Here is a 25,818-nt window from a genome sequence, read left to right as displayed (position 1 = left end):
GGATACTGAACACTTCATTGGTCCCATTCACCAGTCTGGTTCCAAATATTAATATTTGCCTGTTCTCTTAGTCTTCTATGATAATAACATGATTGTCTTTGAGTTTTGGACTGTTGGTTTAACAAAACAAGACCTTTTAAGATGTTACCATAGTATATGGGTAACGGTGACGGATATTTTCCCCAACGTTCTGACATTTTTATAGACTAAAAGATTCATTGATTAATCAAAACAAAAACTTGAACTGTCACCTCATTTTTAAAGCTATCAGCATGGGAAAAATGTAATTGAATGACACAGAGCTTATGTTACTTCTTCTGGACAACCATCACATTGCTTTTGTTATTTACACTGAGGTGGTTTGGCTGTATTATGGGTGAAAATGGAAGACCTCGTTCTGCCTCACATGAAAAAACACATTTGGATTACTTGTGTCCAATTCCCTCGTAACCAAGGAGGGGGAAAATCAAGTAAATGTCTTCTTCCTAGTCTTAAAGCAATTTACACTACATGTAACATTCACCCCATTCACACACTGATGGCAGTACCATGCAGGGTGCCAACTGCTCATCAGAAACCAACACATTACCAGTGTGTGCAGACTCGAGGAGCTGGGAATCAAACTGCTGACCTTCTGATTAACAGTTGACCTGCAAGACCTCCTGAGCCAAGCTACCCCATAGCTGAGACAAAAGCATGCAGGCTATTGCCTAAGCATTCTCCATAAAAGCTGCAGTACATTATGTGTTTTGACAAAAATTTAAGTAGGATTAAAATAATTATTAGACAATTGCTTTTGCATGATTCCAAATACACAATTTTTAGCTTCTTGTAGGGCATAGTATTTTCTTCATTCATTCTTAATTTGAGAGGAAACTGTGAGATTCCTGTTTTACTTTAAATTTTCCATGTCTAGGTAAATCTTTGCTTTCACCTCAGTCCTGACAGACCAGGCCCAGCTTCATTCACATTTGCTGAATGAGTGTTTAGCTAAATCCCACCAGCTGACAGGGCCAGAATCGGCAGAGGTGACAGCCTGAAAGCCCTTCCTGCGGCCTAACTAATGTCCACACCAGAAGTGCAACCTTTGCAAAGCCCGGCCTGGGACAAAGGAGGAACGAGGGAACTGGCGTATGTCGTCATCTTTGAGTAATGGTGCTGCGACAAAAGGGCTAACTTGAGCAGACAAAAGCTGGTAATCTTTGTTGTGAGAAGGGTCAGCTTTAACTTCACAACACCGGGGGTGATACAAGTGATTGAGAAGCCATTGCACATTTACAGTGTATTTACACTGAACTTGAAAATGAAATCTACATGTCTTTGTCAATTCATTTCATTAGATTAAGTTTCTGATTTATTCCAACAAACATTTGGTCTTAAAGGAAGTCCACAGAGACCTGATTCTGTCACTGAGGATTTCTTCTATTTGTGTCTGAGAGCACACAGTATCACTGTCTCCAGCTAGACAAATCAATAATAGTAATAATCATGCATATAATAATAATCCAGTTGCTGACTTTATGTAAGATAGCTAGATGGCAATTATATCAAATAGGCATATACTTAGAGATAACACATGGCTGACACATATAGTTTCCTCATCACGTGCAGCTGTCATCTTGAAATGCAAGTCAAACATTTTTAAGTGGTATTTATAGTTCAGTGAGAATGGCTCCCTGTTAAGCTGCCTGATTTAATGAATACACACACTCCTCTCCTGATGTATAAGATGAAATAAAACCTACAGTATGGGAGGAGATGCTGTAAGTTGATGTGGCAGGTACTGACATGCAGGGCTGTGCCAAATATTGGTTATGGAACAGAGGAGCTATGAGCGCCTTGTTGTCGTCTGGCATCCTGCATCTGTCTCCCAGACTGAACTCATTTACTCCAGCTCATTCATTTTCTCTATTCATTTTCTCAGATGTGGGAGCGACAATTTATCCCAGAAAGCCCAAACACAGGGTCAAACACTGCTCAGCTGTTTTACTTGGATTTCAGAATCTGTTTCATTTTGCGCTTTTGTGAAAAATGTCCTGCGATTTCAATCACCCAAAAGAACTCATTCAGTCTTACTTGTCTTTGGTCCTCTGCTAGGCTCAATTGAGTCTAGGAAAATACTTCATATCCTGAAAATGAGTAATATGCTGCTATTTCCAGGAAAAATTTGAGGCAAAATATATCAACCACGCAATGTGTAACAAGATAAGAGTTTACAGCCATGCTAGTGGCTATATGAGGCTGTACTTGGGAAAAGCAGTTCTTTGAGCTTAATGCATTTTACAAGACATGCTCACTGTGTCAATGCTAAAATGCGGATTTTAAGCACGTTTAACATTTATTAATTAGCATGTTAGCATGCTAGCATTCACTAATGAGCACTAAAGAAAAAGTAAAACTGAAGCTGATGGGAACATTGTAAGTTTTGCAGGTGTTTGGTTATAAACCAAAGTACAGTACATATTCTAATTTTGACCTGATGATGATCACCTACTTATTACAATTCACCCCGACCTATGCTTGAATGTTTGTATCAAATTTCATGGCAATCCATCGAATTGTCACTCAAAACCACAAATATCAACCTCATGGTGGCGCTATGGGAAAAGTCAAGGGATCACCAAAGTCATTATTGTACATTATCTGGACACCATGAGTGTTTGTACACAGTTTGGTTCCAATACATCACAATAAGGTTTGAGATTTGGTCATTAGGCTTCATCCTCATGCCTATGAGGACCAGGAATGCCTATACAAAATTTCATGGCAGCAGTTGCTGAGATATTTCAGTCTGGACAGAAGTAGTGGACAGACTGACCAGCCCTGCCATCCATAAGGCCATGTTGCTAGCATGGTTAAAAACCAGGATGTTGATAAAGAAATGCCTGGATGAACATGAAAGTCTTTGATCATTTGACTTGGAGTGTGTGCAGATTATGAATGCAACATGAATGAAAAGGAGGGAGGTGTCTAAACGGGAGCCAAGTGTGCCAACAGATATTTTGGGACGGCAGCGGCGGAGGGTCTGGGAATAGAGCCATCAGTGGTGATCTGCTTGACCTCTGGTTGTTATGTCTGTGTCGGAGAAAGCACAGCTGCCTTGTGAGAGCAAGAGGGTTATGACTGCAGTCCAATCTCTCTTGCTCTCATACCTATGATAATGAATTCTAAAACATTTGCTAATGCAGTGGTTCTCAGACATTTTCTTTAATGCCCCCTAACGAAGCCAAAATCAGTTCATGTCCCCAAACTACAGTAAAAGTGGATTTCATTTTTATCAATCATTAACAAATCAGGCGATTGAAATAAACACGATTGATGTTAGCAAAATGGCCTTGCTAGCATCAGAGCACTTTTCTTTGTTTGTCACCACATGAACCATATTCATGCAATTTTAGGTCTGCTCAACATCCATGACCCCACTGAAGTGGCTCAATGCTGCGCCCCCCTGTTTTAAGAACCACTGGGTTAATGTATGCAAACTTTAAAGTGGTCCAATTATGCTCATTTTCAGGTTCAAAATCTTATTTAGGGGTTGTACCAGAACAGGTTTACATGGTTTCATGTTCAAAAAAACACCATATTTTTGTCATACTGCACATTGCTGCAGCTCCTCTTTTCACCCTGTGTGTTGAACACTTCGTTTTAGCTGTGGAGTGATACATCTTGCCTCTACAAGATCTTTGCTGAGAGTTGAGCATGGGCAGTTCCTAGTTAAGGACTACTAGCCAATCAGTATCAGAGAAGGGCGGGTCGTGAGAAGCTGGTAAACAAGGCTTCCTTACAGCTGTATATCCCATTATCAGCTTAGCAACATAGAATGGAGCAAGAGTTTCAGAGTGATGAGTTATTAATCTGTAACAAAAGTATTTTTCATCCATCAAGTTTTAACTGAGCTCTGTCTCTACATCACAGTAACAACTTTCTGTCCATTGACTGGCTGGAGGGTAGCTAGTGTTTGGAAGGGAGAGGGGAGGCAGGACTTCTCGTCACTGTGTGCTGCAGCTCAGTGTGTTTTTCCACTGGTGTTTTTGAGGGCGTGTCTGACTAGCCCCTTGGCGAGCATTATGACACGTGTTTTGCTGTGACATAAAAGGCTGGACTGCAAACCAGCTATTTGCAGGCAGTTCAGAGCAGTGTTTTCTGTGGGAGATGGGAACTCCCTTTGGGGTGGATTTTGGGCTTTTTCACTTTGCAAACCTATTACATGCACAAGAAAGATAACTCAATAAAGGAGGGAAAAAGCCAAAAAGCATAATACCACCTCTTTAAAGTCACCTTCATTTGAGTCTGAAAAGTGCAAAGTACTTTCTTTTGGAATTTCAGAGTAGGTTTTGCCTTTTGCTCAGAGGATACATCACTTGAGAAATGTTTTCCAAAGTTTTGCACATTCATGCCACTTAGAGCAACCCTTAGTAATATCTTTACACTCTAGTAAAAAGGGTAAAACAATGTTTATTTTAGTTATTGACAAAAAGGATGTACTCTTGTATCAATAGGTATAATAAAATAATTACAAACAATAAAAATAGACAACTTTATTGGTTAGTTTGATTACCTTCTTCAGCTCAGAGCTCAGTTGTGCATGATTGAAGGTTAATTTACAGTCCAATGCTTACATCATTTTAGCAAACATGCAGTATCAAGCATGCCATCATGTATTTCAACCACTTCATTTATCATCATGAACAATTAGGATGTGTGGGGGAAAAAGGTCTAAAGCAAGCGTAAGCAGCACCACATCTTTGCATAGATAAAACCAAAACCACATCTGCTTGTGCAGATATTAGCTGTTTTTGAAATACATCCTGCAAAAAAAAAAAAAAAAAAAAAAAACATTGGAAGAATATTATGCTTATTCCTTTCTTTTCTAGACAGTTAACACTGGCTTAGTTTTTAAATGTAATTTTTTTTTGCAAACTTGAATATCAGTAAAATCATTGTGACCGTATGGATGCACTGCAGATATAACTCTTCATGTGATAATAAACATAGGGGGATTCAATATCGACAGTCAGACAGGGCTAAAATTAAAGATAGAGCAAAGTTTCAAGTAAATGTCCATATTTCACACAAATCCAGTGTCAACATTCTTCAGTTTCCTAATAGCCTCATGTGACAGACAATAAAATGTGCAGGGTAGAATTTGTAACCAAATAAAATCCAACCCATATGTGGCTGTTTATAACATTAAGTACAACCTTCCAAATGTGCATTTTTTAAAGACTGTAAGTGCAAAAAATTCAGAAACTAATCTGTAGCACCATCACTTGCTTTAAACCACACGTGGATACCCATGAAATGTACTGTATACATGGACTGCCAAAAACTGAGAGTACTTTAGTTGCCGTTATTAACAACGAACATAAACATGTATCTCAGTCATGGCAATATGTGGACAAACTGTTACATGTTTTGTGAGCAAGGTAAGATTCAAGGGAGAAAGTAACAGTAAATCAAAAGAGAAAAAATAAGTTAGAACAGTGAATGACAGGATATTTAACATGTGCCTATCTTACAGTGATTTAAAAAAATCTAATCCTCCAAAACATCATTAAGCGTAATACAGACAAACATTTGGATGTGGGACTGGATTTATTCATCAAATAAACCGAAGAGGCACATCCCAGTCTGACACCCATCTTCAACCCTTTTACATTTATTATGTATCCATGACAAGAAGACAACAACTTTCTGTATGTTGGCTCAAACATTCATGTTTGATAGAGATGCATTTCGGTGACACGCAGGTTACGTGACTCTAACCAGACTTCAGGCTCAGTCACGTCGAGGCCAGAGGACGCAGGAGCTCCAGCTGGGACTCCAAGGTGACCCTGTCCTGGTGAACCACCTGCAGCCAACCCAAAAAAACAAAACAAAAAAACAACAACATGACCTTTGATCACCGCCCTCTGAACAAGAGATGCACCTCTGGCAGTAATTACATTATATACTTTATTTACATGTTAATTCTGGTCCGGAAGAAGATGGAAGTGGCCCCAAATGTTCTTTATACCTCCAAATATAAAAGAGTTGGACAGGATGAATAGCATATTAAGAATCCTCTAGTCTCTGAGCTTTACCAATAACAGGGTTAAAAATTGTCCTGAGGGTGGCACTAGAGGAAAGACCACAATTCAGTCAACCAACTCATGTGGAATTATGTAATTGTAAAATATGTACAGTGTTGATATCTGGCATCTAGGGCCTGACCGTGTTACTCCCCACAAGAAAGCACAGCACAGCAGGGAGTGGGGAGTAACCATAGTAACTTCCAACGTAGACTCAGCGAGTGTAGCGGCAGACTCGAGTTGACTGCCTGTTAGGACTGTTTGTAATGATGGTCTATTACAAGATTAATCCGCTAAAGTGGCCCCTTTTCTTGTTCAAGCTGTAGGACAGAATGAACAGTATGCAAACATCCCCAGATCCCCAGATTGTAGGCCTACCAGTTGACAGGCTAACTGAGCAAAGGCCACAAGGTCGTTTCAATCAGCCAACATATGTGGAATGAATTATTGTGAGAATGTAGACTATGTGCAGCGCACAGCACAGCAGGGAGTGGCAAGTGACCATAGTAACTTCCCCAGAGGGGATTGTAGACTCAGATCTGGGTGCTGAGGGTGGAGGTGGAAATTGAAATTCTACAAGAACAGCAGTAGCGACGACAGCAGCGGCATGAAGAGACATCATGGCTTTCAGGTGAGCGGTGCGGCAGCAGGCATGGCAGCAAAAGAGTAAAGAGAATACTCAGGACTTAAGTATACAGCCATGATGAAAAGGGTGCGTTGGATATACCGTGTGTCAAAGTGAGAGGAGAATGCCACTTTTGTTTTATTGTTTATTTGATGGAGTTTCAGAGGCCTGAGAAAGTGAAAGTGTATGAAAGTGTCATTGATCTTTAGTCATCTTGATCTATCTTGGGAGCCCTTGGGGTTTTGATATACTTGAATTGTTACTACGCACGTGTTTTCATTTCAAATGTTATAGCAACTTTAGGGGTAAAAGTCAAAGAAGAGCTATTCCTTTCCATCCAGCCTCCTGTCTTTCCTCGCACACCCTGTTGTAGTTGGATGCCTGACCAGCCCAGGCTCTATTCTGAAGAAGACAGTTGTAAATGCCAATGGTATTTCAACAAGGCCCAAGTCTATATAAAGACACATATGCCTTTCTCTGAAAAATTCCACAGATGCTTTGAGGAACTGGCAGAATTAGAGTGAATAAATTATATCCTAGATTACCGAGGACTCATGGAAGAAGAATGCCATTACAAAAGCTTTAACTCTAGCATAAAATCAAACTGCCTATTTGGAATAATTTTTGAGAATGGCCTGAAATTGGATTTGTATTGCTTGATTTTTTTGTCCATTTTATTCTTTAGCCTCTGTTTTATTAAAGCTCTAAAAGTGGTGCATGTGAGCGTGAAGGTGCTGGATCATTTACGTGGAGAATGACAGGCATGCAGCATGTGTTCCAAATTTGAGTGCGTGTGCCACAGGCAGATCCCCAGTGCAAACAGCCAAGTCTGTTTAGTTCAACTGTGAGTGATGGGTAGGGGAGCAGACAGTTTAGCACGGCTTTTACACCACGTTAGACCAGCGGGAGCATTTGTTGTCACACTCATTTGAGAGCGAGTACAATTTAACTTCTAACACACAAACAAAAACTTTCGAAACAGTGTCAACAAGAACATCACCACGGTGTTATGCTTGTGGTGAAAATGTAGTGTATGAACTCCTTGTCGAAGGGCAGGGAGTGTCAGAAAGTCACTGTGGCCAGCCATGTAGTCCACACCCAATTCACATAGACAAAAACACGCTCCTTCAGCAGAATACTGTATAAGGACTGGTATGGTTGCATCAACATCTACAAGTGTGTTGTGCTATAACAAACAGAAGATGGGCTAACCTTGAGTTGTTGTTGGAGTTCGCTATTGAGGCGTGTCAACACTGCATTGGTTTCCTTGTTTTTACGAATCGCCATCTGGATCTCCCTCTTCTGTTTGGACAGCAGTCTGAAAGAATTTTATCCACTTTTATCAGGTTTTAAATTCATTTTCTACATCAATAGTATAGATCAACATAACTGACATTTCTTTCAGTGTCATTTGGGTCTAAACTCGGTATTTGGAGATGGGATTAAATGCATTGAGTCAAAGCAAACTCTGAAACAATGCTGCAATCTAAGATGGCGGACACCGAAAAGATGGGAAGAAAGTACATGGGTTTCAATGAGCTGTCTGGTTAATACGGATACAGGAGCATGTATGCAAGACTCATTACTGCTCTGACACAAAAATGAAATAAATCCAGTGTGTGTGTCTGTCACAGCTGGCCTACCGACCTACCTGCCTGCCTGCTTTCGTGCACGCTGCCTGTCCACTCACTGCATATGAAATGCGGGAGGGGGCGGTATTTTCAACCTGGACCCTATTTTCCCACGCTTTTGTGTCTCCGTGACTAATTGGGATGACATTTTAAATTGGTCAAGTATTGAGTGAGCGCACTGCAGTCGGCCACAGCAAAACAGGGCTGCAATGTAATCCTTGTTGGCAATTGCGCCCCGTCAGAGTACGTCCACCGAAGTGCTTTTTCTTTGTCACTGACAGCCTCAGATTGTTATTATAAGTGTCTGACAACATTATGGAAAGGATATACAGGCTACACATAAAAAGATCTGTTTTTTTTAAAAAACAGAAACAATTATTATATTGCTCTGTTCAAAGTCACATGACTCCATTGCAAGTCGCAGGCTGTAAAACCAAAACAAGTTCAAACTGGCTAAAAAGCTTTATAGAGCTGAGGGGAAGTAGAGATGAGTGATAACTCTTTGCTAGGAGCGATTCTTTTAACACTTTCACTTTTCACCTTTCCTTTCATTACACATCATTTGATCCATTCTTCATATTAAAATATTGATTAGAACATCTTTAACATAAGTGACCTTACTTTATTATTTTTATTGAATTATTTTTTGCCACGGTTATTAGTTTAACCTAATTCTACTCAATACAATTCACATTCAATCAGACTTAGTTGAAAAGCAAACTTGTTTGTACTTTAGGATTAAAGACTCAAATGTTTAACTAACTTTTGAGCAGATTTAGTAGGGGGAGGAAACGGCATGGCAGGTGGAGGTGTGGTCTCCAGGTTCTGGCTCTCAGAGTGGTATTTCCTGCGGACTGGCTTCTGTGGGGCCTGACTGTGAGAAACTCCAATCACGTCCTGTTAAGGAAAGTTTAAAAAATACAAATTTGCCTCCGAACCCCAACAGAGACATAGACACATAAAATAAAACCAACATGGCTCTCACATGTCTACGTTAGCATTTCAGACCTGTTTTGAAGCATTTGTCAAGTCCTCAGTACTTGGACCAAATCTAGAGCGCGGACCCTGTTCCTCCGGTTTCACACTGCTCTCCTCCTGCAACACAGACAAAAGCAAAAGTGTGAGTAAAATTAAATTACACCAAAAAATGTGCTAGGACATTGGCCGCATAAGCTATACGATAAAACATCTCTTCCTGCTGACGGCCGACGTACGAGTGTTGATGTCACGATGAGGTGAAATAATATGAGGGAGCTGCTAAAGAGGCAGGATGAAATGTGTCTGCCCTGACCGTGGATAAATCAGCACGGTCCCTGCAGGGACCACGATCTAGGGCTCTCCAGCCGCTGTTTCCTGCCTGCTCAGGGGCAGCCATGATGGATTATCTTGCTTTTATTGCATCTCCCTGCTGCATTTCAGCCATTATTCTCTTCTAGACATAATGTATAAAAGTATCACCACCTGCTTCCATTCAGCAGAGAGGTTAATAGTGCAGAGTGTGAAGACAGGCCCTACACATGAAGGTCAATTTCTTAATATTAATTCATAGCAAGACTGCCAGATTAGTTGTTATGAAAGTTGAATGCATTTATTACTAGGCAGCACCTTCTCTACTTTTTCTGCGCTCCATCATTTGCCATCTGTTAATGTTGGATTTAGTGAATTTGATCCATTAATTTCAATGGGCTGCTGTCTCCGTTGCGGTGGCAGTTGAAATGCCTGGGCTTTCCTGATGGCTTAAACAGGCCAATGCTGCTGCTGTAAAATGGTGCCCAAGAAAACCAAAAATCTATTTTGCTGAGCAATGCAACTGACATGCAAGCAGACACAAATAAATGACCCTGAGACTCACTGCACCATTAGACGTGAAACACGACCACAGCATGGAAACATTTAAAAGCAATAAACCGCCACCAGCAGCATGTGTGGTCACATCAGCCGTGGGTCACGGCTGTTTCATTCCTGCAATGTAAAAGCTGAAGAATTACTGTCATCGTCACATGAACCGTTTGGACTAATATAAATTAGAATCAGTTTTATTGCCAGGTATGTGTACACATACGAGAAATTTGACTCAGGATTGTACATTGCTCACAGTGTGCTTACTCATACAATAATAAAATAATAAAATAATAAAATAATAATATAATAAAATCAGACACAAACTACAATATAGACAACACTAATATACACACTATGAACAAAACAATATAGACATATTGACAAATAGTGCAGTGATCAGAGTGCAAAGGATGCAAGAGTAAACTATTCTCATTATGTACATGTTGAAGGTGGATATAAATAAGAGCAAACTGGCAATAAGAATATCCAAACCAGGTGAAGAAACGTTACAGACACTAAAGCTCTATGTGGTGATCTTGGCGAACACAACAGTGTCTGTGTGTATTTACTTGGTGAAGTGGGTCCATGTCAAATTTGGGATGGTGGGCAGCCTTGGTGAGTGTGGAGTGTAGTTGGATTGACAGATGTGTGTATTTAGCTCTGCTGTGCTTTGGAAAAAACTACAAAGATGTTGCATTTAGGTCATGGCTGCAGTAACATCACTTGTGGCCACCTGCCCTGTGTCTCATTAACTGCTGTGTAGTTTTTTCTTACGGACCCCGCTGTGGTCCGTGGAAAAGTTTGTAGCTGGGATAAGTGAAGTGACGTGAAATTAAGTGAAGCAAAGATAAGTTAAGTGAAGGGAAGTGAAGTAAAGTGAAGTGTAGAAAAGTCATGAAGCGAAGCGAAGTGATAGAAAGTGAAGGGAAGTAAAGTTAGGTTAAGTAAAGGGACGTGAAGTAAAGTGGGTTTAATTTAACACATGCAAGTTACTAAGAATGAGCAGTGTCTGCCTTCGTTTCACCATAACCGAAGCTGTTTTTCCTTTCACCATAACTGCAAATTGAACAGCTCCCAAGGGCTCCCTGCAAAAGCATGTATCAAATACTCACCCTTAACTTAAGACATGTTTTATGTTAAGAAAGCTATATTTAACTACCTATATAGTTCACCTTTGTCTCTCTGAGGGTTTGGGCTGGTATGAGTTTCAATTTGTCTTACTAAGTGAAAACTATACATACAGGGTGCAGCCACTTAAAGGTCTCGTCCAATCTTCTTGCTTTTAATTAAGACTAAGCAAAACATCCTGTGGGAAGACAGAGGAGCGTGATACTGCACATACAGCACTGATGGAGAGGAGTTAAATACAACAGCAGAGAGCGAATAGTGCGAGGGCACGTCTGCTGGATTCAACGAGTGATTAAAAAGACTAAAAAAGACTAACTCAGTAACAGGGGATGGATTTGAGGGATCAAATGACAACCAAGATAAAAGGGGAAGGATTAAGCCAGTCTGTTTGAATAAAATTAGGAGCTGCAGCGCCCTTGACCCTAAAACTACATCTGATTTGTCAAATATGAGTCAGATGGGTGGATGCCATAAAGACAGAAACCCTTCAGGCTGTCTCCCAGAAGGAAGGTCAAAGAAATACAAAGAAGAGCTTTGTATATACATTTCTTTTACCAGGAATTACCAGGGAAATCTTACACTTGACTCCAAATAATACAATATTTGAGCATCTGCACATGTTGTTTATTATGTCTGTTGGGCATACAGCTAATTTCAGAAATTGGAGGTTTGAAAAATAAGTACTTTTTATACTCATCTGCATAAATTTATCTGTCTATTATCTATGACTGAGTAAATCTGATAAAACACTGCTTCAGACAGTAAAATGACACCGGATTGGAGTTTGGTGTGTTTGATTTTAACAGAAAGTAGACATTGTCCACCTAAATGCCAAATCATATCAAATCAAACTAGGCAATCATTTTACAGATTTCACACGTTTTCATTTAGGCCCTTCATCCAACTTTCTATTGCTATTTTCTGTGTGAAAATGACACATTTTGTCATGAATATTAAACATGCACTGGATTGCTGTGTTGTGTAATAGCCAGGATACAAATGAAATAATAAAACGTGTCAGGAAAGAGAAATGAATGACAAAGAGAACGGGGGTTAAAAAAGGTTGAGACTAAATAAGCCACACGTCGCTTCAGCCCTAAATAAATCCTTGATGTAGTCGCTCGCTTGCAATTTGATGTACGCCACACCTTTGAGTTCATTTCTGTCTTGAAATAGAGGCCTGTATATATGACAAACATGACCTCAGTGCAACAGCTGAGATGGCAGGAGGAAAATCAGGGAGTGGAAAATGCTGACAATCAGGGAGTGGAATGTTGAATTTGTAAACTTATTTTTTACCCCTTATTTTTTGAGTCAATTTGTGTTGCTGCTTGCTGCATTTGCTGAAACTCAAATCAAGACAAATCAAAACTGAAAATCAGATTTTATCCTCACCTCTTCTCTAAAGTGACTGAAGTCAGCAAAGTTTGGCTGCTGCACTTTTTTCTGCGGAGTCTTCTCCGAAACGTTGATAAAATGAGAAACCTGAAAAGAAAGGCGATCGGTGATTAACCAAAGCTTTCCATCATGATTAGTTTATGTGAGGAACAACAAAGGCTGTTCACCCGATATAAGAGCACATTAGCAAGTGTTCCTGCTATAATCAACCCATTCTTACCTGTGAAGTCGATGGTCTAGGAGGGAGTGCCGGAGGAGGTGGCAACCATTTCACGCCTAAAATCCAGACAAAATATCACCGAGCTATTAACTAGTGTGTCTATATTCGTATATTGCTCTCAGGAGTCACATATCACACAAATAAACCACCCACATTTTCCTAATCAGACAGTGAACTGCACTCTTTTGAACCTCTCACCTTTCAGACTGAACAATAAAAACCCAACCATCTCCATTTCCCCTTTTATCCTCCCATGAAAGGAGAACTGTCATAAACAAACACAATAACTTGATTTCGAAATGCACCGCAGCTCCAGGCAGTGTGGTAATAAACTTAATGTTGTGAGAGGAGCTGAGTGAAGACAGGGACAGTCTGTGGGTGTGAATCGTACCCGGAGCGCCCTGCTGGAAGAGCTTATTGAGGTCCAGCGAAGACGCTCTGGAGTGGGTTTTCTGGGGTCGAGGTGGGGGGGTGGGAGGCTCTTCTGCTTTCTTCATTGCATCTTCAAAAGAAGTGCTGGAGTAGGACCTGGAGGTGAACTCACATGGGCGGAAAAACAAAAAGTATAATGAGGTTAGTGAGCAATGTGGGAGTTCAAAAGACTTGTTGCCCAATTTCTGTGATTTTCACCTCTGTCTTGTTTTTGTCCTTATCTGTGGGTCCAGGTCATGAGGCGGCTCTGTGAGGAAGGATAAGTTAAACCAACAAAGACACATCAGGCTTTTGGTCTTGTTTTAGCTGGTGTAAATAAGAAGCAACTACTTCCCCGTGGAACCACAAAGTACTCCCATGCGTGTAAAGTAGCTCAATCAGCATTACACATAATTTCAATGCCACTGTTGGTGCTTTTTTTTCTGAAGATTTATGAAAAGTCCCTCAGTTTTTTGACGCTACAAACTCAGTTAAATCACTAATTGAACCTTTATTTTCACCAAATATGACAAAAGAGGAAAGGACCCCATCATCAGTACTGAAGGGAGTGGGGTATTTGTGTGAGATGATGCATGTATGTACGAGACTATTAACTGTCATTTCCCATGTTAGAAGCAGTTTGAGTTTCACCTAGTCTGTCAGGAAAAGCACTAAGTTGTAGAGCCTGTTTCTCTCGAGATGTTGTCACCCTTTTCACACCTACATCTGTAGACACAGGAATAAAGACACAGCAGTAGGACTAAGTGCATGAAGACTTGATTGCTGCAGAATGTACGAACGTCTGAGAAAATATGCAGTATGATGTTTAGTATAAACTGGGATAACAGCACTCCAAAATCACAAACCATTTTATGTTGTTTTATTGACATATTCAGATCAAAATGAATGTAGAAAACAATATTGAAAGGTTTTTTGAAAGCTTTGCCACTTTTCCAGTTCATATTGAGTGTTACCTCAGAGGAAGTGCACGTGCCTTGCATCTGATTTTAGAATATAATGTTTTTTTGTATTTTGGGAAGAACTGCTTAATAAATGAAGTGGAAACTGGTCTATCTAATTTTACCTTGTTTACGCAAGTCTTCTTTCAAATCTTGTTTATTTGTTGCCAGGCTTGGCTGGAGCCTCTCTATGATGCTCCGATCCTAAAAAAACAAAGCAACAACAATGATCGGCTACATTTACAACAACGCTACATCACTGCCTGCTAAAGGGTGTAGTGCATTTTAGGAAGTACAGGCTCATGCTCTAAGCTCAACCTGTTGATGGACGAACTTAGAGAAATCTCATGTTCAGCTTGTTAGTGCCCCCAACAGGCAACTACGAGCAGTGGTGGAAAACATACTCAGATCTTCTACTTAAAGTACAAGTAGCACACCACAGTGTAGAAATACTCTGTTGCAAGTAAAAGTGATGCATTAAAACAGCAGTTAAGAAAATATACACAAGTGTTGGTATCAAACTTTTCTTAAAGTAAAGTAAGTAAAGTTATCAAATAGATGTTGTGGAGTAAAGATTACAAAATTTCCTCTGAACTTTAGTTGAGTAGTATAAAGTATCAGACAATAGAAATACTTAAGTAAAGTACAAGTACCTCAAAACTGTACTTAGTTACAGTACTTGAACAAATGCAAGTTAATTTCGACAACTGCCAAAGAGGACTCCACCTTAACTATTCTTTGGAAACTGTTTTTATCTGAGTTTTATCTGCGGATTTAGTTTACCATCTGACTAGGCCTCAGTTCCTCATCCTCAAAGACAATAAGAGCCTCTGCACTCTGCAAAAAAGCACAGTTTTAAAGAGTTTCATTCTGAAATAAGAGTAACCAGCAAACTAAAGCAAAGACAGAGACAAAGACTTGTTTCAGAGAACAGATTCATGGCCGTTTCTCTTACTTCAGGAGTATCCGGTATGTCCTCTTCCTGCTGCTTGAACCCTGGCTGCAGGGTCGGAGGAAGGCTCTCTGGGAGAGGGTAACCGTTCTTGCGTGCCACAATCAAGTGAAAGGCTGTGCAGAACTCAGAGAAAGTGAGAGCTCCATCTCTATCCACATCACTCAACTCCCTTGAAAATAAAGTGTTGATAAAATGAAAAATATCTGCTAAACCTGAGAGTGGACATATAATATTACACGATAGGTTTATAATATGTTTTCTGGAAAGAACTAGGTCATTTGATACTCATTTAAGGAAAACTGGAAAAGCTCAATTTAAATCCAAGTAAATATTCATTAGTAATTCACAGACGAATGTTAAATTTTTATATATATATAAATAATACAATAATTTCCATGTTCAGCTGATCTTCTGTGCACTGACAAAAATACTCTATAGTTAAGCTAGCAATTTACTGCTAACTTATTTACTATTGCTAATTGGTACAAATACAATTGAACAAATTATATAGTTCACTACCACGATTTTTAGCCTCTTAAACATCACTTTTACAACTTGGTTTGGACTAAACAAATGATATATAGCATGTTAATGAACTAACTTTAAAGGGATAGTTTGATATTCATGGTAGCTAGGTTAACAACCAGCAGCTTAGCACAAAGACTGGAAACATTTGGTAACAGCTAGCCTGGCTCTGTACAAAGGTAACAAAATACAGAAAGTGAAGAGTAAAAATGACACATTGTGCTGGTAGGCGGATTCTGCTGCATTTGGACAGAACTAGGCTAGCTGTTTCTCCCTGTTTCCAGTCTTTCTGTTAAGCTAATTGTCTCCTGGCTCTATTTTTATCTTTACTGTAGCCTACAGGCACGAGAGTGGTATTGATCTACTTATATAAGTTTGGCAAGGAAACGCCAAACGATTCCTTTAAGATTGTGAGAAACTACTATTAACTGCTATATTGATATATATGTTATATTTTCCAATAAAATGTTATGTTATCAAGTTATCCTCATTATTGTAATACATGATAAAACAGCTCTAAATATACTTGTGGTGAAACCTTTTTAGTTTGAGGATGAGAAGGCAGTAAAGGTCTGCTGCACCTTTAAGATGAGGCCTCTGTCTGACTCAGCTGAGGTGGCTTGGCTGATAAACACCCAACTGACCCCAGAACAGAACAAGGACAGATAACACTATGAGTCAGCACTTACCAAATGTGGGAAAGTTCTGGTATTGGGAGCTTGGATTTTGTGAAGAAGTTCTTTGCAATAGCTCCTACAAAAGAGACACAAAGTGGTAAAGTGTTTTTTTTATTTTTCATAAATAGGTGCAGAAGAGGGGTGGGGGTCCGTACCCAGGATGAGAGCCCCCAGGTCAGGCTGCAAGCTCTTGAACTGATTAGTGTAATACTCCAGCTGTTCCACTGTGATCCTCCAGGGGTCATCATCAGAATAGTCCACTATACCCTGCTGGTCCAGTCTCTCTGATGAGGAAGCCTGGGAAGATACACATATATCATTACTGAAATATAAAGAACCATTAACACGGTCGCTATAAGAAATCTTTCTTTACCCGAGCCATAGCAGGATGCTCTACAGCGGTTTTGGCTCCATAGTTACTGGGCGAGGAGTGCTGCTCTAGCTGAACGATCGGCCGTGAGGAATGTTTGCTTTCATAGGCTGAAAGATCGGAGAGAAAAACACAGCTTTGGTGGAGGAGAAATCTGAGACTAACATGCAACGATTTCTTACCAATTACACCCCTCAGAAAAAGTGATCTGAGAGAATGAGAGATTTACAGATCAAAAGGGACCCGGAGAGAGTAACGCGAGGAGAGAGCCAACCATTTTGAAAGACTAAATAGGTGTCAGAGACGCAGCAAAAACTCATCTTTTTCATTTGAGTTCATTTCTGATTCATAACACATGAGAAGTGCAAGACATGCACTTCTCGCAGTTGTAGTCCACAGAGCAACCAGCAAGCAAAGTGTTTCATCAAAGAGAACACGAGCAAGTGCAATGTAGAGAAAACATGCTGAATTACAGTATTAATAGTAAGATTTCCTGGTGATGAAAACAGATGTGAAGTCGAGTTAAAAAATAAGGGGCTGAGTTGTTTCTGCCAATAGTGGAAACTTGAAAACAAACAACAAAAAAAACAACAACTGAGGTATTAAAAATAAAAAACATAAAACAAAGGCCATGAAAGCTACAATGCTGATAGGTTTCTAACTTAAAGCCAACGTTTCAATTCCTCCGACCAGTGTAACTTTAAAACAAACAGATGAGGTATATTCGCATATTTGAGTGTTTTGCTGTTGTAGGTCTTACTGATCTGTGAGTCTGCCCCGTTTCTCTGCTTGGCGTACAGGTAGCTGCGGTAGGTCAGTGGAGAGCGAGGTGGTGAGCTGCACGGTGATCGTGGTGGGGACCAAGGTTCCTTCAGGGAACAGAATATTTGTTATTCCACATGCACAGAACAATACGTAGCCACCATGCACATACTACTAGTTACTCCTAGAGCAGATTTGAGTTGCAGTTGCTGGAAAACTCTCCCACGAACACAACTGGAATATGCACGTTTTCAGTGGCACATTAATGTTATGATCGCATTATGACAACATTATGACGCTGTTATGACAATGTATCCTCTTGAAGTATCTATTTAAGAACAGGTAGACTGCTGTCTCACAAGAGTAGGGCTACTGTGGTAGCTTAGCAGGAGAGCACTGACCTAGAATAACTCTTGCATGTCAGTCCATGTTCCAGTTTTGAAGGGGGGGGGGGCACTAAATTATACAGACATCTTAATTCCAATCCAAACTTATTTTTTTGGGGACTTATATGTCTTAATTACATAGACAACAGTAAAGAGATGACAGGAAATGAAAGGGAGAGAGACAGGGGATGCCATATAACAAGGGTCTCCCACTGAACTCAAACCAGGGACACTGTGATTCATGGTCGGCACCTTAACCCCTAGACTGCCACAGTGCCACAACGACAATGCATAAATGGTTTTATTGGCCCATTTGACCATTGAAACAGGTTTGCTTGCAGTAGTCGCGTAATTGTAACCTGTTCATACTGACCATAAAAGACGCCTTCCTAATGCGCTTTCGATGTAAGTGATCGGGGCCAACAACCACAGTCCTCATTTTGTACTAAAAGTTAACATGAGCCTTCAGCAGGGTTTATCAAATAAAGTAGATATATTCAAAAGAGAATCTTTTTGCTTTTTGCACAAAATGAGGACTGTGGATTTTATCCCCCATCATTTACACTGGAAAGAAGGAATGATTACAGCAAAATCTCTTTCATTGTTCAAATGGTCACATGACTTGAACAACTGTGAACAATTCCTTTCAATAATAATAACTTGTCATTCATCTTTTATCCAAAGCGACTTACTTTAAGTATAATGCAGCACGGGACTGGCACTAACAACCCAAATTCATGCCATTAATTTCAGATTTTGCTGCCATCAGCAAGTTGTTACAGTTGCTGCCAGAAAAGGCTGCAATTTGTCGACTCTTCAGTTATCCAGTTTTGGTGATCCACATCAAGTTTTTTCATTAGGGTTGTGTTGCGAGATATCCCATACCCGTGGCCGGTTTTTGGTACAAGGAAGGAGGCTAGTCATTCTCCTCTAATCTCTCAGTGAGGAAGCTCTGATCATTATAGATGACTTGAATGTCTTTGCTCAGTGTGCCATTCTCGGTCAGCTCTCCTCAGCACAGCACCCACTCACACATTTTTTGGGGCTTTTGCATTTATTTTGGGTAGGGCAGCTGAAGAGAGACAGGAAATGTGGGGGAGAGAGAGAGAGAGAGACGACATGCAGGAAAGGTCCATGGGCTGTACTCGAACCCGGGCCGCTGCAAGTGAGCTAACTGGTTAACTCAATGTTGTTCTAACACATCTTAACAGAGAGCGAGGAAGTCAGCACATAATGTTTTGTAGCGTCAGATATTTACTCGCAAGCTTACCTTCTTCTCTGTGTTGGCCTCCAAGGGTCTGAAGGCGCTCCTGTCTGCTGGAGTCCAGGATACAGAGCCAAGTGCAATCCCACACTGACCCCCCTGACCGTCAATGCTCGGAGGGATGGCTGAGTATCGCATCTCTGGTTCATTCTTCAGCCCAACAAACCTGGGCAGAGGTAGATCTAAAGGGAGACATGAGGCTTGTTTATGATTCTTGTTTACCATGTTAGTTTGGGATTTTTTCTTTCGGTATTTAACATTGTTTCCTTTTTTCTTCTCCTTGGGAAATAAGTTTAAAAACAAAAGTATTCTAAAGAAGATTGTGATTCTTGTCTGATCAGGAGCTTCCAGTATGGCGACCTTTGATACATCTAGAATTAGACTGAGGGAATTAATCAGGTTGAGCGTCTTTACACTTCTTAACATGTCTTTCTTTGCCGAGGTGAGCTAACTGAACACCACCACAGTGAATACAAAACTCTGACATACTTTTTCTAATAATCCATCAAGCAGCCATGTGCTACGTAGAAAACAGATTTTCTCTTTTGCCTCGGTGTGACTGATTGTGCGCTCTTGTAATAAGGGCCAACCCACTTAGTCCTTTCCACGCGACTCCCCTTTCATCCAGATTAGACCAAATCCTGCCATGTTAAGATAATCTCCTGATCCCCTTTTGCTCTCATAAGACGCCTCCTCTCTGAGCAGCAGACTTACTGGCTGTTACACTCTCCAGGTGGATGGGCAGGCCAGACTGAGCGGCCGCGAGCAGCTTCAGGGCCACATAGAACTGAGGTGTACCAAAGTAGCCCAGATGCTTCGCTCCACACACCTCAGTCACCTGAAAACACACAGAATATGTAGATTAATAAAAGAACACAACAAAGGACAACTGTAGATAATATGTTAATAATACATTACTCTGTAACATCTCCTGATACATACTGCCTGGACTAGAGTAAGCATAAGTGTGTGATTATTTTACACCATGATCAAGATAATGTGTGGTACAACATTACAGGCTCTACTAACAGAATAAAGCTAGCAGAAACATCATGTAAGGGATAAGCACCACAGTGGGATCTGTTTATCCAGTACTCTTTTGATTAAAAGAACAATGAATGCTTTGGGAGCGCAAAGAAGATTAGGATTGTGTGGAACAACAATCAGGGTCAAATTTCCCCAAAATATAACTGAAAGAAATTTTAATTTGGAAAGAAAATCAATAAAAACGGGTTCTTGAAAAGCTGGACTGTTTATATCTGAGTTTATTATTGTGCTGATGTGAATACAGGCTCCTCTATGACAAAAATTACTTTTGGCTCTTAAATACAATATGGAAACAAAGCAACCCTGAATAACGGTTCTTTGTCATGGAAGTATTAATGCCACACACACACACACACACACACACACACACACACACACACACTTTGCTCAGAGAGGGGTATGTGCCTGCTGTAAGACATAGCCTGAGGACGAAATTCAGAAAGGAATAGTTCGACATGTTGAAAATTACCCATATTTGCTTTCTTACTGACAGTGGAGTAGATGGAACAGTATAGTAAATACTGTACTGTCAGCCGACACATTACCTCCGCCTCGCAGAAGGACTTCAAACAAGAGGGAAACATCCTGGCTCAGTCTGAAGGTAACAAAATCCATGTGCCAGCAACACTGAAGCTCACAACTCCCTCTACATCTTGGTTTTTACACCAGTTCTATTGGTGTTGGCCAATGGTTCTCACAACTGTCACAAGCCAAAAGCGGATATAATTTTTATTCTTAATTAACGCTACAGAAGACTGAAACAAACAAAATTCAGGTTTGCAAAATAGCCTTGCAAGCATCAGAGCACTTTTGTTTGTTTGTCACCACATGAATCATATTCATGCAACTCGACGTGAAATGGATGAAGTGGCTCTACGCCCCCCCCAGTTTGAGAACTACTGGTGTAAGGTAAGCTTTTAGCCAGCAGTCAGTTAGCTTACCTTACAAAGACTGGAAGCAAGGCGAAACAGCTAGTTTTGTAAAAGAAAGCCAATAAGGGAATTTTCGTTCACAAAGATATCCTGGGTTCTTGAGCCCTCAGGGGCAGCAGGGCAGTTCACTTGACTAGTTGGTGCTTCAATAACTCTCTGTACTGTAACCACTGTTTCATCACTTCCTCATTAAAGTTTTTGATGGGGAATAGATTTGTTCTAATTTGACAGGTAACTTTAATTAACCATTCATTTAAATTATATTACAGTTCACCCCTCAAATTGTAGCTATGACAAAAGGCCTGGACATATCGAGAACAATATTGTTAAAGAAAAAAAAGCAATATGGCTATAGCTCAGTTTTCCCAAGTCACTTCAACAACACAATGGACGATTTTCAACATGGAAGAGGTGACTGACAGATGACAAAACCAAACAAAAGGGAAAGGCTTATGCTCTTCTTGTGGCAACAATGGATTAACAGTGTTTAATGTTTTTTTTTTTTTTTTTTTAGAAACATACAAAATAGCACCATAGCCCCGGTTTTAAATGAATCACTAGAGTGCAACATTGTTCAAAACCACAGTGACAGAGGAGTAGGAAAACATTGGCTGGTATGTGTTTATGAAAAATGAATGACAGAAGTGCTGTTAATACCCATTGTCTAATGAGTTTGGAGGGTGCGTGGCCTTACGAGGCATTATTTCTGCTTGACCTGCATTGTATTCATTCAACGGCTTTCACAGGCAGATGAGATCCAAAATAACTACAGGCCAGTGAGAGTCTGAACAGACAGTGGAGGTCAGCTCTGTGGCGCTGAGTGTGCCAGAGGTCTGCAGAGAAAGATGAATTCTTTTCATTCAGAGTATTTCAGGAACACCAGTGAAGGCCTTGAGGATCCAGACTGGCAGGTCAGATCTATGGCCTGAGGGGGGAAAGTTATTTAAGGAAGATGGAAGAATGCCAAAAGCATCTCAGCGCATATCAATTAATCATGTGCCCAGTTGACTATGTGAACAAGTAATTCAAGTTTGAGTTTAGCCATGTTAAGATGCAGGATATCTGACACGCATTTGCAAGCATGAAAACAAGAAAACTAACATGCTAACAATGACAAAGCTAACACGCACCATGTTTAGTAGCATGTTGGCATGCTAAAAGGTACAGCTGAGGATAATGGGAATGTCATTGGTTTTGGATGTATTTTGTTTTAAAAACCAAAGTATTGGATGCACTGAAATATTGACCTGATTGAAGGCGCTAGATGAAAAGTTAAAGGGGAACTCCACTGGGTACTACTGCATATGTGAAAATAAAAGTTGGCATAAAGATTATTTGTGGCCCCACAAGTCTGTTAAATTACCTCAAATGATGTCACTTGAGTCAGCCTCGGCTTCAGATGAAGCCTTAGAAATATAATCTGGGGGTGTGGAGTTAGAAAGAAGTGAACTAACCAGACTATCTACTCATCTCTGCTTGAGGCTTGCAGCTCAAGGATACATTAGATTATACTGGCATAACACACCTGAATCTCCAACTGGACTGTCAGCGGTCCAGATGCATTGTGGGTAATATAGGTGAGAGGTTTTGACCACATGGAACATGTGTGGAATAAAAAAGATGATATCTCTGTGGTCTGGGTCTGTGGCATTGATTTTGAGCCTTTTCTGTCCATTGTGAGTCTGACAATTTTAAAGGAGTGCAATACTGAATCTGTACTTTAGCAAGTTATTACAATTCATCTAAAGGGGGGCATGAGTGTCGGTACCCATACCCGGTATCCATCCAATAGTTGCTCAAAACCACAAATGTCAACTTCACGGCGGCGCAAGAGTAAAAGGGGATCACCAAAATCATTAGGATTTATCATCTGGGAACCACGAATGTCAAACTTTCATGGCAATCCATTGAACAGCCAAAAGGCAGCAATATCAAGCCTCACCTCTAGCATGGCTAAAAACAAGATCAATGTTCCTATTGGGCATTCGAGCAACTGCTGCAAGCAGCACGTAGCACTAACAGTTCTGGATGTCACAACACCAGGAGAGCCGAATTCTGGAAAGTTACATGTTGATCAAGGACACGCCTTAGTCAACCAGACAGGTTCTACAGCAACGTCTGTCAACACATAATTACATGTAACTCAGCATGTCACTGTATTCGGCCCCAACCAGAGACTTCATCTTCAACCTGACAAAGCAAGCAGATTGTTAAATGGCTAAATCACGCAATTTCAAGTCCACATTACTTGTAGTAATTTGCCCACACAGGCGAGTCATCCAACTAAACATTTAACCTTCCCTTATGTGCTCCAAATGGCTACTCTGGCTGTTAACATGTTCACACGATAAAACGTTATGGGAAACATTTGCTGTACTTAAATCAGCACAACAACTGATTTTATCGCAGAGTAATGTGTGGGAAGCTGAGCTGATTATTGGCTTGACACACAGCAATGACAGCTCAGCAGGAAGAAGGGTCATACTTTTACTACTTATCTGTTGTGACCACATGTGAGACATAAAGATCCTTCCTCTGTAAATCTGGTCAATTTAGGTGAATCATGACTCAACAGCACACAATGGAAAATACCTTTGTTTTGACAAAAAACAAAGAGTGTATTTACAGTAAAATCCAAGTCAGATCGCATCACAGCTCCTCTAGCAACATATATCCTGAGTGAAATTTACCATTTATTATTCTCTGATACGGTTTGACATAATGACCCAGAAGTCAGCACTGTGTCCAAGAGTGATCCTGCAGGCATCCTGCAGCGGGGCCGAACAGCTCAGAAGGCTGTGTGTCAATCACCCCCCGTGTGGTGGCGGCGATCCAGGCCGGACAGGAAGGAAGCAGAGCTCGATGCCAAACTTCCTGACACCCACACAGAGACACAATAGGCTGCGATTGCTGGGAGCTGACCCCACGAGACAGTGAGTGGTGTGAATGGAGGCGGCAACCTGCTGTGTTCATCTGAGCTGGAAAAATATGTTTATGTCCCTGTGATGGGTCAGCAAAATTACTGTGTTCTGGAGCCAATAAAAACTGTTTAGCAAGACCACTGCTTCTATCTTTACTGTCAAGCACACATGGTATCATCCCTTGATAAGAAATAATATGAAAAGAGAAAGAAATATCACTCTTCTATGAGATGGTACAGAAAGACCGAGTAGTTTGAATCTTATATGTTGTCTTTTCAAAGCTCGAATTAGACCCACAAACCTTTTATGGTGAGATTTTGTGTCAGTGATGGTGGGCGCCTGGGAGGAGGCTGTGTTTTTGCAAGTTTTAGCTCCTTAACTATAAATCATGTAAATATCACATTTTTTTATTTTTAATAAATATTATTATATATTTTTTCAAATGCTGTGGGCATTAGGTTTAGTTGTATTTTTCCTCTTGCTCCAGGCATCCATTAGTTTCCCTTAATGTTCTCTGTTAAGCAGATTTTGCAGACTTAACTAATAGTGGCTTAGTACAAAACTTGAAACATCAGAAATTCTTCTGCCCACAGTAGTAAACAAACTAATTACAAATTAACTCAACTGAGCAAAGAATGATATGACAGCTGGTGCACACATCTACACCTGTGTGGATATTGGAAAGACATTGCTATCTCTAATTTGACTCTGACAACTAAAGGCCTCAACCTAATTTGACATTTTCTTTTTGAGTGGATAAACAGACAAACTAAAGGGCTACAAATGTAGTGAGGAGACACATCACAGCTAATGCAGTAAGTAGAGGGACTGCCTTCCAGTGTGAGACTAAAGAAAGGAGGTGTGAAAAACCCCTCACACACACACACACACACACACACACACACACACACCCTGGCAGACACGCCAAAAACCCAATACCTATCATGGCTCATTATCATCCATTTGAGCCTGCAGACTAATCATTTTGACCCCTGCTCAGTTTGTCCACTGCAGATCAGCAGCCGCAGCTCCCAGCCCTTTACGCTTCATAACATGTGATGACCAGGCAGGCGCAGATGCGCGATGCAAGCAATACTCACTTTATGCAGGGATTCAGGAGGTAGCTGAGACGCCTTGAACAGCTCTGCCACTTTGCTGGGCGACAGTTTTCCTGAGGTGTCAGCTTGGCACAGACCGTGGAGACCTGAGTAATACCTCTGTTCATGTTCATTCAGGGAGATGAAACTCCCTGCGGACGCCACACCGGATTCCAGATCCATTCCCGGGGCTGGCGCATTGAGGAATCCGCCGGAGAAGCACTACAAGCAAACAGATCGATACATCCTGCTCCGGACACCGGCTCCTGTTTCAAGTCGGAAGCGGGGGTTTGGCAGGAGGAGGGCGGTCTCACCTCCGACAGGAGTGTTCATGTGGTGAAGACAGACTGACTGCTCGGTTCAGGCTCATCCACTCCTATTGCCTGTTGTGGCTGATTGTAGCATGCGCCTGCTGGGGGCAGTAGAGCACAGGAAGAAGAGGGAGGCATTGTCTCTGAAATAATGGGCTGCTTTGTCTTACCACCCCATAATGAAGAAACAACTGTAGTATAGGTGGTGGCGGTGTGCGCGTGAACTCCAGCAATCCCCATTCACATGTTGGTGTGTGTATCGAGTAGTTCTATTACACCACCGAGG

General features: G+C 40.8%; 2 protein-coding genes across 5 annotated transcripts in view; both read right to left on the bottom strand.

The window, feature by feature from the left end:
- Positions 1 to 25,818, bottom strand: part of LOC123971410 (cytoplasmic FMR1-interacting protein 1 homolog) — a 1,205,200-nt gene that overhangs the window by 355,254 nt on the left and 824,128 nt on the right. The window lies entirely within an intron of this gene.
- On the bottom strand, positions 4,524 to 25,669 carry reps2 (RALBP1 associated Eps domain containing 2). 4 transcript variants are annotated; one of them, XM_046050250.1, is made up of 19 exons: positions 25,225 to 25,666; positions 19,939 to 20,062; positions 19,231 to 19,406; positions 17,573 to 17,681; positions 16,816 to 16,922; positions 16,598 to 16,739; positions 16,455 to 16,518; positions 15,241 to 15,409; positions 15,069 to 15,122; positions 14,411 to 14,489; positions 13,978 to 14,052; positions 13,546 to 13,594; positions 13,307 to 13,443; positions 12,916 to 12,971; positions 12,693 to 12,782; positions 9,336 to 9,422; positions 9,091 to 9,224; positions 7,909 to 8,014; positions 4,524 to 5,851 (listed from the first exon to the last, which is right to left on the bottom strand). In XM_046050250.1, exons 1-19 carry the CDS (start codon positions 25,402 to 25,404, stop codon positions 5,783 to 5,785), a joined length of 2,007 nt encoding a protein of 668 aa, XP_045906206.1. In that variant the 5' UTR covers positions 25,405 to 25,666; the 3' UTR covers positions 4,524 to 5,782. The 4 variants fall into 4 exon arrangements, with proteins under 4 accessions (XP_045906206.1, XP_045906209.1, XP_045906207.1 ...); XM_046050253.1 differs by lacking the exon at positions 13,978 to 14,052 and having other exon boundaries at positions 25,225 to 25,669; XM_046050251.1 differs by lacking the exon at positions 15,069 to 15,122 and having other exon boundaries at positions 25,225 to 25,660.

This window comes from Micropterus dolomieu, linkage group LG05, assembly GCF_021292245.1.
Source record: "Micropterus dolomieu isolate WLL.071019.BEF.003 ecotype Adirondacks linkage group LG05, ASM2129224v1, whole genome shotgun sequence".
NCBI classification, from domain to species: Eukaryota; Metazoa; Chordata; class Actinopteri; order Centrarchiformes; family Centrarchidae; genus Micropterus; species Micropterus dolomieu.
Note: the sequence above shows the minus strand (reverse complement) of the source record. Positions and strands in the feature narration are given on the sequence as shown.

Excerpts from the sequence above, each read along its gene's own strand:
- reps2 (XM_046050250.1), bottom strand. The coding sequence starts at position 25,404 with ATGGATCTGGAATCCGGTGTGGCGTCCGCAGGGAGTTTCATCTCCCTG. Across the intron at positions 15,410-16,454 it reads CCAGAACTTTCCCACATTTG|GGAGTTGAGTGATGTGGATA; the intron begins GTAAGTGCTGAC and ends TTTATTTTCAAG. Across the intron at positions 14,490-15,068 it reads AACTGAGGCCTAGTCAGATG|GATCGGAGCATCATAGAGAG; the intron begins GTAAACTAAATC and ends TTGTTTTTTTAG.